Source organism: Cydia splendana, chromosome 18 (assembly GCF_910591565.1).
Source record: "Cydia splendana chromosome 18, ilCydSple1.2, whole genome shotgun sequence".
NCBI lineage: Eukaryota > Metazoa > Arthropoda > Insecta > Lepidoptera > Tortricidae > Cydia > Cydia splendana.
In genome coordinates, this window is record NC_085977.1 from 6,579,330 (window position 1) to 6,598,851 (window position 19,522).

Consider the following 19,522-nt stretch of genomic DNA (forward strand, 5'->3'; position numbering starts at 1 on the left):
CACACGTGCTTGTAAAAGGTGTTACTACACGTAACGTAGGCAAATGCGGTCCGTAAATCTTTAATTTCGACCTAGGGCTGTAATATATTTTTTTCGTCAAACTTGCTAGGCGATGCGGTTTGTAGGTAAATCCTAAATTTGAACCTAGGGCTGTAATGTGCATCCGAAATAAGGCAAAAGTTTTAATTATTTCCTCACAAGTGTGATAAAAAAACATTGTGTGTGCCACGGTACAGGAATTACGAAATCGTGTTAATTAAGAATTAAATTCACACTCGTTGGTAAATTCTTGTTTACCGTCCTTAATACACAATGTACTGTTTCTTAATTTTGTTAACATTTTGTTTTAAACCTTCAAATTTAGTACCAATTCGTAAAATTGTATAGTAACTTGCGGGATCCCTATACATGAAGGTACACTATAACTACATACTTGGAGTGCGATATAATCCAAGATTTCACAGGTCCACTCGCCATCCTGACGTCAGAATGGCGAGTGGACCTTTTTCGTTAAATATCTCGTTTCCGGAAGAAGTACACTGGTTTATATTCATAGTTTACGCAAGTACACTATAACTACATACTTGGAGTGCGGTATAATCCAAGATTTCACAGGTCCACCCGCCATCCTGACGTCAGACTGGCGGATGGACCTTTTTTGTTAAATATCTTGTTTCCGGGAGAAGTACACTGAATTCTATTAAAAGTACAATAAAGTACACCGAAGGTACAATATGTTTATAAATATTTCGTTCAAATTCGCTGAAGTCCATCCGCCATCCTGACGCTCACAGAGTAGGCAACCATTTCGTTTATTCATTTTGTTTAGAGTGGCGTAAATTTGGTGCCTGCCAGGCGCCATTTCCTCTAGCTACGCCCCTGCTGGGTAGGTAAAGGTGGATAAAACGTGATGCTTTTTAAGGCAAAGGGTACCACATTATATAATAAAACGGGTCTGATGTGAATTAATACATCTAAAAGTTACTTACCCATACCTACCACATTGTCGATCGTCAGGAATGGGGAATTACAACAGCCTAGTTAAGGGCGAACCTCCTTTACAGTCAGTTATAATATTACTCAACCTCTGCTTCAAATCTATGATGAAGTATCTATAATATTTATTGGTCACATTCAAGGTGTGAAGATCCAGCTTATTATGAAGCAATAGCAAGCATTCGGGAATTCAGGTTTTTTACGATGTTGTAATCTTTGTGTTAATTTATAGAGATACATTTAATTTACTGTAAACTACTACACTACCACTGCTAGAACTGTGTGTATTTTAAAGAAGGTTATTTTCATTGTAACAAAAATATAAAACAAAACAAAACACGTGTGTTCAAAATGATTTATTTAATAGAAGACAATAAAAAAATACGTTTCACATTAACCTCCTGACTAACTGGCGTCCTACACGTAGCACGAAGACCACAATAACTTTCAACTCTTTGTCAGTTTGACCGAGTAAAATGTAAACTAGCACATATTGACACCCAGACACCAGGAGGACTGCTGAAATAACTTAGTTGCCTATCTTCAGACATACAATATGATTATCTTCGGGACAAAACAGACACAATCTCCAAAACACGAAACACAAAACACAAAATATAATAGATTTGTATCATATTAAAATAACTTTGAAATCGTAAAAAAATATTTATTTAGTATTGTTCGGGCTTAATGTGTGAATATAGTATTTGTGTATAAAAATATTTCATATTATATTGGCCTCTTAAAAATGTGTAGGTAAATCCACTTTTGCGATATTGCATTGTGATCTTGTATTGATATTGTGATCTTGCCTAGATTCTCTTATATTAACGATAGTTTAATTACTTTAAATACAACGTCACAAAATCTATGGTGCTTTTGTATTATTCACTGTGTCCATTTTATTTTGTACCGATATTTACGTCGAATTGCAAAAACATCTTTAAAATCGTCATTTAAGTTCATCTTGAGCTACCCAAATAATTAAATATCACAGTCTGATAATGCTTTTCAGATAAAGAAAATAATGAAGGTCTAGTTAATACTTAAAATATGATTACTATTGGCAAAGAGCGTGGTGGAGGAACTAAAAGCTCCTAAGTTACATTCGGATACCAACTAACAAGGCAAAAACCTTATTTGTTTTAATTTTACAGTAGGTAACAATAAAGTTAAATTAGTAAATTTCAATTACATACATACGATATCACTCTGTTTCTTACCACTCACGCGTTTGTTACTAATCAAAATCATATTTTTTTCAAAATAATATTTGTACAATAGCATGAATATTTCGAGTATGTCACATTGTAACTACTTACTCTTGTTCAAAATTGGTTACAAATAAAATTGCATAAATAGTGTTGTCAGCTTATTTAAAATAAATATCTAACACCGACCCGGTTTAGCTCAAATGAAATCTGTCTACTACGCATTAATTAATTCCAAGAATTCTATCTCGTCTATCGTTCGACACAATAACTGGGCATTAGGTGGATCAATATATCTGATCATATATAGATTATATAACACATATAAAATATAATATACAGGACTTAAATATAAAATAAATCGATGACTAGATTTATGTTCATCGTCTCTGCATCAAAAACTGTTCAAATATTGAGCCAATTTTCCTCGTAGCGGTATTAACATCATAACTATAAATAATAACATTAATTATTGAATAATTACAAACTCATTACATGTCTAATTAAGACGTACCACGGAACAAAACAGCGCTACAGTTTAAAACATTTTTTTATCACATAACAATATTTATGTTTTCCTTTGTTAACCTTTATTTACAACGAGTATATAGGTTCTATAGCAGGCATTTAATGTCTATTTTAAAAGACGGTTACATATTTACATCCATCAAATGACAAGGTTTAACTAAGATATCGGTGCAACCTATTTCGCAAAACTATGTAGGCGTACGACCTTAATATTATGGCACTAAGGTCGATCACAAATATAATATATGCACAATTTGTCGCATCGATATCTTAGAACTTGAACGTACCGTTGCTACAGCAAACTATATTGTCATAAAATACATTCAACTCACGGCACCCCAGCGACATGGGTAACATTTGAAATAAATTATAATAGGTAAGTATATATTAGATGAATTGATGAGTTATACAACATTACGACATCTAGATAACTTTATCCACTAGGGATAGTTTTCTCATTAAAATTCAACGTGGCAATTCCTGGTAGCAGTTAAATCCCGTCATCTTCACTTTCTGTCGTGAGTATGACCGTCGCCGCCATGGGAGTGAGTGTGAGGTGCTGTAAAAAGAAAAATAATGCATTGTTACAAACATGGTTAATTTACGTGCCTAAATTATACCTACTTTAAACAAAATGTGTATATTATCGATACTTGAAATCGATAGTTTTCAATCACTACTAATATTCACAATGTGCACTCTATGTCCTTTTTGGTCATGTTGGACCAAGATCTCACGATTATGATTGGATTGAACCATCTATGGACTGCACCCTGTATTCACAGCAGATGAATGCATGTAACTCATGTAGATTAATTAATGACTCATTATTGTTATTATATAGCCAACTATGTCAGTAGATAGGTATATATTCAAAATTTGTATGGAAAATCGATTCTCCGCAACTACAATTATTCTACAGATTTGCCGGAGTATAGGTCTATGGAGATAGATTTTGACTCTGATCGACTAAAACAGACAACATCCATTTTTTTACAATTTTAACTGAGTTTTAGGCTGGTAAAAACTATAGATATACTTTAAAAAGTAAAAAAGGTAGGTAGGTACTTACTAAGTAACTGTAATCCAAACATCAGCGCGAATCCAACAAGGGCAGAGATATATTGCAACACGCCCGATCTGTCGCCCTTCCAAATCTCAAAGAATATGACGTAAAGCAGCGTTCCCGAAGCCAGGCCTTGCAGGACCACGGAGTAAACGCCAGCGGCAGTGGCTCCCTGCCCGCCGACCAACAATAGGCCGATGCCGATACCCATTGGCGACACGATGGCGAAGGTCGTGATGTAGATAACGGCCAGCCAAGTCTTGGTGCGGGTTGCGATTAGCTCTACGCCGATACAGAAGGCGATGACCAGTTTGTGGGCTGAGATTGCTCCTAACATGTACCTGGAAAGGTAAGTAAGGTTTTTGAATATGATGTAGATCGAAACATTTTGTTACAGTGTTGGTAATGTGAAAAACCGGACAAGTGCGAATCGGACTCGCCCACCGAGGGTTCCGAACTTTTTAGTATTTATTGTTATAGCGGCCTGTTGTTATGTCATGCCTGACTGAATAAAGACAATACATCGGATTGATTTTTAGTGTACCGTACAAAACTTTGTTCACGGTATACTTCTGGGATCACTTCGGTCTTGCAAATCAGTTAATTTGTTCGTACTTGATAAAATAAATATAAAAGTTAAAAAAAACAAAATCCACGCCATCTATTGACTACGTATAAAACTAAATCGCACATTCAAAAGCTCATTCTAATAAACATAGACATTATACAAAATTATAGTTCCGCTACTCGTCACAAGATGGCGCACAAAGTCACAAACTTACCACACGTTCGAAGCGCTTGATTCTAATCCAACAGCTAGACCTTCGAAGAGTTCGTGGATAGAAAGGGCGAGCACAATGAGAAGCCCTCGCAGTGCTGCGGTGACGTCATCGCCGCCAGTGTTCACGGGCATATGGCTGTGGGTGTGGGCGTGATGGGAGTGGCCGTGGTGGTTCACTTCCACGTCGTTCTGGGAATTAATCATTCCTTTTTATGATAAAATTGCATTTAATTATAACCCTATGACACAGAAAATAATGCCTAAGACCAGAACCATAATTAGCATAAATACACAATACATGTGACACCCCTGGAGTTGCGTTACCACCAGGCGGGCTTTATACTAGTTTGAATGAATGTAGCTTCAGATCTATTACATATAGGTAGGTTAGTAAACAGTATCGAATGAAGTTGGTAATTGGCAAAGGTGGTGCAGCATAGGTTTTACGTGTCTCTAGTTTTGTTCTATGAGATTTGGCTGAAAGGCCATTTGTACAATACTTCGACCGGCCATCTCCCATTAGTCAGAGTAGATTCCGTTCTTATAATTAGCAAGATTCGGACTAGGCTTTGATACCGGATGTCCAATAACAATTAAACATACGTAATAGAAAGTAATTTTCGTTACGCAATAATATGTTGCAACGTTTATCACCGTCTAAGGAAGCGATAATTATATGTCACACTCTTAACCACTAACGAACCCATTAAGATAAGCTGTAATTGTCTACACATTTGTATGTTTTACCTTTCTAGAGATTGTCTGTATCTTTAGGTATTTAAATAAAAGTAAACAAAATCTACCCTCAAGGGTCCTTCTTGTTGAGGGTAGATGAAAACATTGCACGATTAAATAATGTAGGTTAAAGTCAGACCGTTCATTGACAGATCCAGGTGGTTATGTATTTGGTTGGTTAACCAATAAATGTTAAAACTACCCGAAAATTTACAAATTGTTTGTTTACATTTATTTAAATACATAAAGATACAGAGTATAGGTATAGTACCTATCCTACAATTTAGGAGGGATTTAAATCTTCTCGAGTCAGAGGTGTAGAGAGCCGGCGTAGCTTTATTTGACGTTCATAAGCCCATATAATATGCCTAGGTAGCAGTGGCGGCGCGTCAAACATATCCATAATAGGCAAGCTACATAATTTGGCTTACATATTTCCTTTACAACTCTGCTCAAACGTCCAAAAATAGGCAAGCCGGTGGGAATCGACACGCCGCCACTGCTAGGTAGGTGCTTGAAAAATAAACTTTAATCTTTATCTTTATCATTTATTTACCTTCGCTTTCTCAGGCTCGATGAGGTCCGCAGTAGAGTTGGTGACACTCTCCCCCGTGTCCGGGCTGGATCGGCTCTTGCGCACACTCAAGTTCCGGACGAGCGGCATGGCCTGAAAGAAAAATATAAAATATAAATATAACACTACATATTTTGTACCATGAGGAGGGAGTCAAGAACGGTATAAGTAGCTATAGCGTTGAAGATGTCTGCATGTTTTTGAAATAAAAATGTACCGTTATTAATTCACATAAACATCTCAGGTAGGTACAACAATCTAGTTCATTTCGCAGGTTTCCTGCGTTTCAAATGTGGATAGATAGGTAGATCAAAACATCAATTTCATCATTTACACATTTTAAATTAACCTCTTAAACGGCAGCCAACATACAGTGATCTGCAAAATTGCACGAGCACATTATGAATGGAATTCGTTTATAAAGTGGCCATGCACTTTTGCAGCTGGGTGTATCTGTACACCAAGCAACTAATTCCATTCATAATGTGTCCATTCAATTAAAACTCTTTTACAGTACACATGTACACCATAACGTAACTACGTCGAAAATTTAAAGGGCCATATGTTATGTACTGTAAAACGTTGTACGATATACATGCGAATAGGTAATTCGCAACTCGTGGCCTATTTTCGCACTTATAACTATAACTGCACAGACTCGTTTACCTTAGCATTCCGTCGCTCCCGTCGATGTATGTACAGGTGAACCAGCTCCTCAACCAGGTACATGATGAAGAAGCCGCAGCACATCAGCAGGTGGGCCAGGGAGAACTCAAAACTGGCGATCTGGTTGGTCGCTGAAATAAAATGAAAAATCTTTAATGTTACGAGTATCAACTACTTCAACTGAAAACTGGAGTTCTTTACTAATGGCTGTGACAGGGCTGTGTGGCTGTTTGAGGTTATTGGATATATCAATTGGTTAAGCAGGGGCCTCAAAAAGCCATCCGGGCCACAACTCTCGGTATGTTTTGGCGGGTCGTTTTTGGAGCTCCTACTTCCTTATCCGCGGGACGGGACGGCCCACTGGCTAGGTGCGGCCCATGGATCGAAGTTTTTAGACCCTTTAGGCCTAAAATATGGACTAGAGCATAGAAAAATATTTTATGATCTACCAAAAATCACCCCTATATTGTAAAAAAAGACTGATCAGGCTCCAATTTCATCACGGTGACAGGTGCGACAATTGTAAAACATCACTGTTGCTGACGTCACAGGCATCCATGAGCTACGGTTACGGCTTACCATCGGGCGGGCCGTATTCCTGTTTGCCACCATCATTGTTTTATTAAAAAAAACTTTATTATATTGGAAAAAAACAGATATTTCTCTTGCTAAGTTTATGACAATTGCAGAACAATTAAAAGTATCTATTATAAGTATCTATGTTTAATAGCACAAGTAGAGGTAAGTAAGTATTTCAAGTATTTGCAAGCAAGAAGATATGTTACGCAAATCTTTGCACGTTGCCTCATAACATAACCATACAGGGTGGCGAAGTAATCATAAATAAGATTCAATTCAAATCAATAGTCGTTAAATTAAAAAAAGAAACACTAGAAGTCGCTGCCACAGACTGACGTAAAATATACAAAATCGTGTTATCATTATCACCATCCGTTAAAGTTACTTTTATTTTCATGACCCTACTCCTGTCCTATAGACGTATCGTCGTCTAAGTACCTACAACACAAGCCTTATTGAGCTTACTCTGGGGCTTTGTCAATTTGTGTAATATTGTCCTATAATATTATTTATTTATTTATTCAAGTTTGCGTTTCTTACTCAAAGGTTGATTGATTTAAAACATCGTGCACCGTAGATGGGGATTATTTTTATGTAAAAATATTTTTTGGCTGACTTAATTAATAATTATTTTATTTTTGGGAGTTACAAGTTTTATACATATTATAACTTTATATTTTTATTACCGTGCGTGTTGTATTGGGATTTTTGATCACGTATCTTAAGTTACCCTGTATTTGCAGTGTGACATATGATATGTGATAAATATGCTTGTGTACCGGACCTACACGTAATCGTAAGAAATATGAGTATTTATTTATGTAATGACAAGTAGGTACTGTGAACCATGATCTAATACCACTTAACAAGAGTGTACCTTTGAAATTACAATTAATAATATATAATAAAATAAAGCGAATGCGTAAAGAACAAATTAATAAAGTTTTTAATTACAAATGAGATTTAAATTTAGGACTATTTTAGATTTAAGCTAGTTTTTTATTTTTTTGTCGGTTAAATACCTAAATTAATAATTGAGAGTCCTCATGGAAGATAACAGGGGTTTCTAAAACTAAACTTATTTTTCACGATAAGGACATTACGATACGCGATAAGGAAATTCGCAACGAGTGGCGAAAAAGATCGACACGTGTTGCGAATTACCTTTTCGCACGTGTATTGTACAACGTTTTATAGTAGGTACATACGGCCCTTTAAATTTTTGTCGTAGGCACGTACCTATTGTCCTTAATCCCGCCCTAGGGCGGTAAAGTTAGCAACACATGTACTGTAAAAGTGTTTTTTAAGTAACATTAAAGCATGTTCTTGTTCATGCAGCGTGCTGCAAAATTAAATTGACACATTATGAATGAATTTGTGTTCGTGCAATTTTGCAGATCCCTCTATGTTGCCTGCCTCTTAAAAGTGTAAATGATGAAATTGATGTTTTGATCTACCTATATATCCACATTTGAGCCGCAGGAAACCTGCGAAATGAACTATAGATAGTTGTAAAAGTGTTATACACATTAGAGTGCATCTGCAATTACATAGCATCCACATCAGCAAGTCTAATGAGGTCGGAAATATGAAAGAAGAGGAAAAGCATTAAGGAAAACCCGCTTTCTAACGTTACTTGTCTTAGTCATAGCGGGGTTGTTACGTTGCCTATTAGTCAGGGATAAATTAGATTCTATTGGTACAGGTCAATAGAGTATACACTGTTAAAAATTATGTAATTTTAAATTAAATTATGTACTTTCACATGCAAAAAAATTACATAATCCTGTAAAATTCCCGAAAAATCTGGGAAATTTATTTATTCTCGTAAATTTTTACGAGAATTACGTAAAATGTCATATTTTTCCGTAAATTTCCCAGATTTTTCGGGAATTTTACAGGATTATGTAATTTTTTTGCATGTAAAATTACATAATTTTTAACAGTGTAATTGATTACAAAAAAATAAAAAAACCCAACGCAATGAAACGGATAAACCGATTTTATTAAAACATGTGTTAGAACCACTGCTAGAAAACCTGTTTTCAAATTGAAACACCGCATCCAAATCGGTACACCCGTTTAAGAGCTACGGTCGGTGCCACTGACACACACAAACACATAGCGGTCAAACTTATATTGCCCCCTTTTTTTGCGTCGGGGGTTAAAACACCAATTTTTTGAGTGATACCTAAAAAAAGTACCTATTGGCGCATTTTTAATGCCTTATAAGAGTTATAATCTAGTAATTAAAGTTCTCAGGGCTTATAGATAATTATATTCATAATTCTCTACAGTTCGCATGTTAATCACGCTTTAGTTTAATACTATGAATTCAAGTGGAATAATTGACTTAGTAAAGTGGTTCAAGCATTGAGTTTTCTCTTAAATCTACAGTAAACCGCACTTACCACAAATTAGGGAAAGCAAATTTGTTTAAAAATTAACAACTTTATTTTTAGTGTGTAATTTGTTTACAATTCGTGACAACACAGATATACCTAGTTAACAATATGGGTTACTCAAAGCATGTTTTTTGCTTTTTAGAAATTAATAATTTAAGAATAAGAATAAGAATAAGAATTATTTATTGCCACACACATACAAGAAAACAAAGACGATAAAAAAGTAAAACAAACAAAAATACATGTTGAACTAGCAACAATTAAATTAACATAGTTTGACATTAATTTCTTAAGTCTAATATACTCGTTCTTACTTATGTTATAACTTATAAACAACCAATAGTGTGACAATAGGGATGGACTCAGCATTTGCTGTGTTACAGACTAGCTGTCACAGCGCTGGTTTTCAGTTCACCCCTAATTATATATAAGATATTAAAATATAATAAAAAATATAAAACAAGTGTTTTTATGAAATCTACTAATAACTAAATCTAAGTTAACTTAGCAAATGGCGATGGCATGAGAAAAAGGCGAGGGAAAAAAATAAAATAAAAAATAAAACTATTAGCTAGGGCAAGACATGAAAAATTACTCTTAGGTACTATTCAATAGGTGTTTCAAGGGTGCTTAAGTATTCTTCTGTTTATAGAGTAATATAGATTTCAGTTTAGTTTTAAAAGTATTTTGGGACACATTATTTCTTAGAGGTGGGGGCAGATCATTCCAGATTTTGGCTGCTGAGAATTTAAATTTACCCATGTACCTAAGTACTAACCTAACCTAACTAATTACCACTAACACTTACCAACCAAAATGAAAAGTCAACTTTAAATAGAAGAAAAAAGCTTTACTTTGCGTAGAGTTCAATTAGGGCTGGCAGGCATGTTTTAACTTCTTGGTGTTTAATACGAAAAAAAAACAAAATTACTTAAATACCTGTTAATAACTAATTTGTCAAATATGTAACATGAGAAAAGGCGAAAGGCGGGCGACCTCGCAGTTGAGATTGCTTTCCATATTGGAGACACGTATATACTTACTGGCCTCAATTGCATTTATATTTTGATACTCAAATACATTTTTAACAAACATTGTGTTGAACCTTTTTTTTCAGTCCTTCGATGTCCATAATCAGACCAGCTTCATGGAACCATAACATTGCATTGTCACTAAAGTTATGTAAAGCCTGACCAGGAATATATGATCTTTGTCAAGAGGGTGCATCCCTTTTATCTATACCTATATGATAATTTTATATTGGATATTTTGCCGTATATTCTCTTAGGTACCTCCTAGTCCCGGCGGTAGTGACCCTGCCTACGAAGCAGGAGGTCCCGGGTTCGAATCCTGGTAAGGGCATTTATTTGTGTGTGATATTTTTGTTCCTGAGTTATGGATGTTATTCTAGAGGACGCTGTTATTCTCATGTACCTATAGGGTGACAGTTCTGTTCAGTATGAAAAAAATAGTTCCAGTGAAATTCCGCAACATGGCGCGTGATGATATACTTATTGGCTTTACTTACCTAGTGTTTTTAAGCTCAATAGGAAATTGGAAATCTTGTATAATGATAAAAATACAAAGCAGCTGGTATATGAAGGTGAAACTAAATAAAAGCTTGTAATGGCGATTTACACGAGCACAGAGCGAGTGTGACGACCCGTTTCAAGCTCGGCGTTTGGCAGCCAACTAATGTGCGCAGGCCAAATGGGTCACAATCTATGTGCTTACTGCCTACCCGCTTATAGGGTCATTCGTTAAAAATGGGCAAGTGGCTTTATATGTAGTGAGAATTAAGTTACTTTAATCTCTTTTTGGCACAAGGGATGACTGCTTGACAATTTACGTTTTTACGGTAGAAAATTTACATCCAGCTGCAAAAGTGCATGGACATTTTATGAATGAATTCCATTCATAATGTGTCCATGCAATTTTGCAGTTCGCTGTACAATTAAATTAGTACCTCTTTCAAGAGTAGGATGCGTCAGTCTGGTGTCAGTTAATAAAAACAAAACAATAGAACTATTTGTAATAGCAAGTAATAGGTAGGTACTTATGACAAATAAAATGGAAAGCTATGAAAAATTATCTTTCCTACCCATTGTGCGAAATTAAATTACTGTTGTTGGAATTACAGTGTAATAACATTTGTCCTATTTGTCATTTATTATTATTACAGAAAACACGTGTTTTTCTTTCCCGTAACTTATTAACCAGTAGATTGTATTTCTTGTAATAAATTATCATGAAGCTAAACAATTGTTCAATGACGTTCAACCATTATTATTGGCGTAATTATAATTAATTTCATGGATTTACTGTTGAAGAAACTTTACGGTTCACGTCAACAAAGAACGCTATAATTGGAAATACAACAACCTTAGATGTTAAAACACCTGTTTAAATGTATTTCAGAAATGTTCGCTTGAATTTGTTTTTGAAACGGGGCCAACTATCGAAGTTACAAGTAGAATAGAAGAATAAATAAGTACCAACTTAGTGAGTGTTGAGAGCTATAGACCTATGATTGGATCAAGTTTATTAATTCAGTCTATTTGGTAAATTAGGAGGAGATTAACGGAATTTGGGCTTAGTGTTGAGAGCTATGACCTAATTGAATAAGTAGTTTATTTTATTAATTGATTTTATCCGATAAATTGGGATGGGATGGGATACCGGGTTGTTTTAGTTAAAATTGAATAAATGTGCTAAGGTAAAAGCCTTAGTGTTCACATTAATAAATATACATAATACCTATAGTCTGTCAAAGAACATTGTCAGTAGAAAAAGGCGCGATCTTAGGGGCGTTAACCCTTTGCGCCTACATTTTTTATACTTGCCGCTTTTTCCTACTAACGGAAATGGCTTGACAGACAGACAGACTATACGGACTTAAGTTATAAATGGAACCCCCTTTTTGTGTAGGCGGTGACGGTAAGTAAAGAAGAAAAATAACATCAGAAGTGACTGTGATTTTATTGTACCCACTTTGTTTTAAACTTAAACCAAGTCGAACGAAGACAATAAAGTTAACAAAAATACAAGGCACTTATTGGAATGGCACTTAAAACCGGGAAACACTTTACAGCTCGTGCAACTTTTAAGGAAAGGTTACGGAAACCATCTTACAAACCGGTCGGGCAGGGCCAGCCCTGGGCCTGGGGCAAACCCACTGGGCCACTGCACTCGTAATCACCGTGAAAAGCTGCATCGGAGATCGTGAGGTAATCTGCCTATACTTGTGTGATTCATTTTACATTTAGTATTCGGTGTTTATGTACCTACCTATATTAGCTAATTTTGAATACAACTTTATGTCATAGCGTAGAGTTAGACCAAGAAAAGTCTGCAACGATTTTGATAGCACACGCAGTGCAAGTGTTATTTTAATTGTCAAACTTCTACGAAATTATGACGTGTAAATAACATTAGCACTGCGTGTGCTATCAAAATCGTTACAGACTTTTCTAGGTCTAAGTCGGCCGGTAATAGCAAGATTGAAAAGGCAAGGAAACGCTGCTTAAAATACTTTTCAGGCTAACATGTGAAAATCACAGACAAATAAAAGATTATCAACGGCTTGTTAGAAAAACGTCATTAGACCTTAAATAGGTACCTAATGCATTATTATTAGATATAGGTGTCATTTCAGACCATTCAAAGTCGACATTTGTAGATTTATTTATAGACCACAATTTACCCCATTACTAGTTGCTGCCGTCAGAACTGATGCGTCATTTTGTATGTGAAAGAATTCCAATAGGTAATTAGGTACTAAATAAATCAGAAAATATACATTTCACCTGTCACTATTATTAACAATAGCACATTATGATCACTACACGGACATACGTAATCATGATAATTCTAAAAGAAATAAATTAGTTATAAATTAGCATACGTAAGTACAGGGTACAACTGGTACAGTCACCTGCAATAATATGTTACTCTTCGAAGGCCGCAAAAATATGTGACACGCTCTTATGGCTCTACAAATAAGATCGTGTCAGATATTTTTGCGGCCTTCCTTGTGTAACATATTATTGCAGGTGACTGTACAAGGGACACATACATATAAATATAACTGATTATTTCCATCATTTGGAACAATTCTACATTCATCATCAATTACTACCTATTGCCTCATATCATATACCTATCATCTTTTTATGCGATCGGTAATACCTAACTATGAGAAAGTACCTATAGGTAAATATGTACAAATAAATTATAAATATACCTTGAAGAAAAGCAGCTGTAAAACCTTTTCAAGTGCTAGTTTCAAGTATTTACTTAAGGCGCTAATAAAATAACAACGATTACCACATCCAGATTTACACACCTACTCCCTATATTCATAAAACTTTACAAGCCCTAATAAGTAAATTTATGTGTTCATCTTCCTCGCGTTATCCCAGCATTTTGCCACGGTTCATGGGAGCCTGGGGTCCGCTTGGCAACTAATCCCGAGTTGTTGCGAAAGCGACTGCCATCTGACCTTCCAACCCAGAGGGTAAACTAGGCCTTATTGGGATTAGTCCGGTTTCCTCACGATGTTTTCCTTCACCGAAAAGCGACTAGTAAATATCAAATGATATTTCGTACATAAGTTCCGAAAAACTCATTGTTACGAGCCGGGGTTCGATCCCGCAACCTCCGGATTGAAAGTCGCACGCTATACCGCTATACTAGGCCTCCAGCGCTTCAGCGCAGTTAATTTATGTGTTATATTTTTCTTTCTAAGTCATAATTATGCGCATAAAATTTATGAAAAATCCATTAGAGTATAAATTAAAGTTAGCGTACGTGTATTTTATGAGAACACCGTTTTACTAAGCCGTTTTATGATGTATCGTTGTTAATCAAAGCTAATATTTTTGATTCACAAACGCTTATCGTTGGCAGTTGAAAAAACCTGTTTGTCTTTAACTATGCTGTATATTTGTATTCAGTGACTTCTTTTATTTACCAGTAACCAGTAAATGCATAAAAAATGAGTGGGAGTAACCAGTTGAGAGTTTCAAGACTGACTTTAATAATGGCAAAGAGAATTTGAAATAGAGGAATATTGTCAAAGTAAATTATGTAGTCAGTACATTTACTGCCATAATTCGACATCGAATTCGACTTTGATCCTTATTTTGACACTGATATGTGTTAAATTTGTTAAATGTCATAATGTATTGCCATCTACTCGAGGATAGGCCAAAGTTATGGTGCCATCTTTTCGAGCGATTTCTTAACAAATTTAACACATACTTATCAGTGAAAAAAATAAGGATTTATGACAAATGGCGTTCTAAAAGTGTTAATCATTTGTGTCGAAAGATGGCAGTAAATGTACTGACTACAATATTTCTCTAGTCTAAATCCTCTTTAGATATGTCAGTGCCGTAGCTAAACAACATCCGTCCATAGTTTTTTTGCTGACAATGGCCTGTTAAAGTTACCCGTCTTGTTCCTCGCGTTTTTTCTTTGTAATTATACTGATTTATTTATAATAGCAAGTTGCTAAGGACTTGTTTTACTTGACTTTGAATTTGATTGTAATTGTAGTCTGTCTTATTTTTTTGTTTTGTGAAATGTTGGTAAAGCGTTGTAAATATCTGATGATGATGAAAGTCTGGAAGTAATGCCATGTAATGTACTTATCTACTTATATTCGATTTAATAAAATGTTTTCCACACAGTAGTTTTCGAATCATAACAAAAATTTATGCCATTATACTCGTATACTGAAAATACGAGACGTCATTGTTTTCACTCTACGTAGGTAGAGTCTATGTTCCTAGGCCATTGAATTAAAACTTAAAAATAGTCAGAAAGTACTATAATTATTATTTAACAATATAATGACTAGATTATTACAGGGCGTTATAACAGGGTGAAATACATTTAACATGTATTTTTCTGAACTATGACATATTCAGGGCTAACATTTTGTTATGTATACGTACAACGAACTCGCACATTGAGGTCGGCTAGGCAACAAGCATAACATATGCATAGGCACGACGGCATTGTCTCGGCTCAAACTTCCAAGAACGCTATATTTATTATAAGGAAACTTGATTTCTAAGTTGATATGAATATTGTATTAAATCAACCGTTACTCCCGGATTTAACACTTAGAACGATATGGATGCTAAACCATTTGAGTCGCTTAACTTCAAACTCGGGTAAATCCATGGCAGATTATGCGATTTTGCTGTTAAGAAAAGGTAATAGTGTAGATATTTCCTAAGAGGGTCGAATGGATTTACCCGAGTTTTAAGTTAAGCGACACATTTGTACTTGTAAGGCAGTCTGCTAAAGGAAATGATTTTTAAAATAAAAAAATGTAAAATTTCAGGCGAGATGTCACAGCTCTGGGGAATGGGGCAGGGTGGACCATCGTCCCAGAGTTGCGAGTTTCAATCTCGGTTGTTGCGGTATTCTTGCTATTTTGCCTTTAGTTCATAGAAAATTAATTGCCGCCGTAAGTAACAGACTTCAGTCGTGAATATTAAATAATCTCATCCATACCTACTCAGAAATCTAATTTCATATTTAATATCACGTTATTCCTTTGCCAACATTCCAAAATCTATTTTAGCGAGCAGACAGCTAAACTTCTCCATAATTTATACTTCTACTCGGCTTCCAGCGAGGAAGAGCAATTCGAGATCTCGCTTCACAGATTCTGAATCTTATTTCAAAGAGACAAGGAATAAAATGTATTAGTATCGAGAGATTTATGAGACGTGACTGCAGGATTTCTAGGACGCGTGATGACCCCTGGTTTGAAATATTGCACTAGTTAGGTATACTTAGCTATACCTATCTATATATTTCGCTTAGATTTTTCTATATATCTTATGTATGCTTCATTGTCGCGATAAATGCTAAAAAATAATTAATAAACTCATACCTATTATTAATAGGTATAAATTGAATATGTTTTAATAAATAATTCGTCCTCAAACAGCATTTTGCAACATCTTGTCTTGTGTGCCTTGAGAAACCAGAATTTGTATTTTTTTTAAATATTGTGTATATGCATGTTGTATATACATACTAATATATGTATATACATATTAATACTAAAGTATGTACTAATTTATAACCGGCGCTGATTCCAAAATATTAATATTGATCATTCTAGACTATACTTGTTTCATAATGTGTACTTAAACTTAAGTACTAAACAGAGAATTAGTGTTACTAGTTTTTCAATCACGGTCGTGTTTTTATCACCTGTCATGTCATGCGTCACTTTCGCACTTACATACTTGTTAGAACGTGACAGCCATGGTGATAAATGACAAAGAGCCGGCCATCTTAGCCCTTCTGGAGTGTTCTTAATTTTTGATACACTCCTGATTGAATTAGCAGTTTTTTTTAATGTCCCTAAATGCAATCTCAACAGCCAAGATTAAATTCTCTGTTTTGTTAAATTGAAAGCATAGGAAGTACATAAAATGTCCAATGTCACTTGGGTAAAACATTTGAAGGCCTAGCGTGTCAGGCCGACGGCGGCCGGCGCGGCGCGCCGAATGAGTGCGCGTGAGTGCATTGCGCCAGGCGGCCTTGAGCCGAGATGCCTGCCCGCAGCCTCCGCTACATCTCGGGTTTAATTTAAGTGCGTACGCGATCGCTGCTAAAAGGGTGTTGGTCTCATTTGTAGGTTGATGAAATTAGTCGATCTTATAAATATTAATAAAAAAAAATTCAACCTCCCAACCCCCTGAAATATAGCTAAGAATTCTCTCGATCGGTCCTTTCGTTTAGGGGCCGTGAATAAACACATACCTATACATAGGTATGTACATTTACTTATATGACCCCTCTTGTGTCGGGGATTAAAAAGTACCTACTGATCCAGGACACCGATTTAAGGATGTCACGTCATAGAAACTCAAATCATGTTAAGTGGGTTAAATAGCTAGGGTCAGTGTCCTATAAGATTTATTTACCTTACACAATAGACCCTGTTTAGACTGCATATACGCGAATTACAAGAGTCACTTTTCTACGACCAGGCATATCCTGAAACGCCACTTGCGATGCCGTCCACGATCCACGTGGTTGCACCAGAAACATTTGAATACTCTTTGTTTACTTGCCAAGTTACATCACACGTCCGATATTCTCATAGCGACACACATGTCTATGAACCCGTGAAGCTAAATAAATATTTATAAATCTTGTAATAAATGGCCACCACACGGTGTAGTTTGAGAGTCCAATGAGGTTTCTTATGTTTGTTTTAACGTCATATTACAAATGCCTACATATTAAAGCATGACTCACACTAGAACGGTCCGGATTCGGGCCGAGGCGTCCGACACTTCAGTTTTATATAAAATGTATCACGTGGTCACCGATCACCCGACATATAATACGAAGTGTCAGAAGCCTCGGCCCGGACACAGATCGTTCTAGCGTGAGTATCCTGAAAGTTCCTAACCCCAAAGTAAATTTTAATACTGCCAACAAAAACTCAAAAAGTGTAATGTGGTCGACTTGTCTTTTATACTCTTACGTGTGTGAGAAAGTACGTGATTAATTCAATCAGTCACAGAATCTAATCTCTTTAGGAATCTTAATCTGTTTTGGAATGACACATATAGGTAAGCAAGATGTTCATCTCGTCATAAGACGATTTCGTAAGTTATGGAGCCCGATTCAAATTAAATGATTTGTTATGGTTTTAAACTGGTTTTAATACGACTCTGAAGATTGCTCATGCTGATTGGTCCATGCGAAATGGATTGTGTGAGATGCGTCGCCATCGTCAATCTCGTATCAAAACCAGTTCAAACCCACAACAAATGTAAAATTTGAATCTACCTCTTGTGCAGATACGATGAGAATAGTCAATTTACGGTCGTCTCACGGTCTACACGTTTCTTTGAGAAAAAGAGTGAGAGGTGTGCGTCATCGTCTCGGCGGAAGTAGAACGGACTCAATTCGATTACTTAATCGGTTACCGAGAATCGAAAATCGATTACGGGAACTAATTTTGTTATGTTTATATTCGACAGAAAGCAGGTTTTCAGGGTGTAGGCTAAATATGTAGGTCATATAGTTCCGGTTAAGAAAAATCTTTTTCAGCCCGCAAAAATTGTATTGTGCCCGTATAAAAATATCCTGTATGGATGTAAGAACATATAAACACATGAATCTAAAAACCATAGGTGAAAACGGAGCAGTTCAAATTGGTGATGATCGGATGATAGATTGAAATATCGATGTTTCTCGGATGTAATAATGACATTTCATATTTACCACTAGCTTTTTGATTAAGGAAAACAACGTTATGAACCCTGTCCAGGCTATATTTGCCTTGTGGGTTGAAAGGTCAGATGGTGGTCACTTTAGTAAAACCCGTAAGAACTATTATATAATCTGTGGTAAAACCTAGCCTAGTAATTTTATTTGCGAGCCGAAAGTCTAGTGGACCTCATTATTGGGCGCGATCCTTCGACTCTTCGAATGCCACGCCTATCGTGTGCGGCCCGTCATCGTAAACTTTATTGGAATGTACGAAGCTTCATAATGGGCTGTAGGTAGCCGCGCTCGTCAGTTGACGCTTTCGACGGTCAAAGGGTTGGGAATGGAGTGGGTTTATAAAAGGCCTTTCATACTGTAATTCAAAGGAAACCATAATAGCCAGTGCCGTCCAACGCTTTGTTTCTACTCAACATTTAGATTGTCTACGAATCTCTTTGTTTGGCAAGATGACACAAACAAACTTTATACTGCCGTGAGAACATCTGCCAATTGGAGACGTGTATGCTAACACAATTTTTTGCAAACTATTGATGGTGATTAGTTCAGTAGTGGGAATTTATGATCTTCGCGGCAACATGCGATGTAAAACCTTGGCATGCGAATGTGACATATGCTCCTACGACCTACGAGTATTTAGGTACCTACAGACATACAGTATAACCACTATCTGTAAATATAAGCAAAATACGCAGAGGGTGTAAG

At 35.9% G+C, this 19,522-nt stretch overlaps 1 protein-coding gene across 1 annotated transcript in view; it reads right to left on the reverse strand.

Moving 5' to 3' along the window:
• Positions 1-1,642: 1,642 nt before the first annotated feature.
• The window catches only part of LOC134799466 (zinc transporter ZIP1-like), a 41,103-nt gene continuing 23,223 nt past the window's right edge, over positions 1,643-19,522 (reverse strand). Inside the window, exons 2-6 of the mRNA XM_063771874.1 lie at positions 6,558-6,688; positions 5,874-5,984; positions 4,584-4,771; positions 3,808-4,142; positions 1,643-3,294 (exon numbers count right to left, since the gene is read on the reverse strand). Of these exons, the coding sequence (XP_063627944.1) occupies positions 3,242-3,294; positions 3,808-4,142; positions 4,584-4,771; positions 5,874-5,984; positions 6,558-6,688 (818 nt within the window). The 3' untranslated portion in view covers positions 1,643-3,241. The remainder of the gene's footprint in view (positions 3,295-3,807; positions 4,143-4,583; positions 4,772-5,873; positions 5,985-6,557; positions 6,689-19,522) is intronic.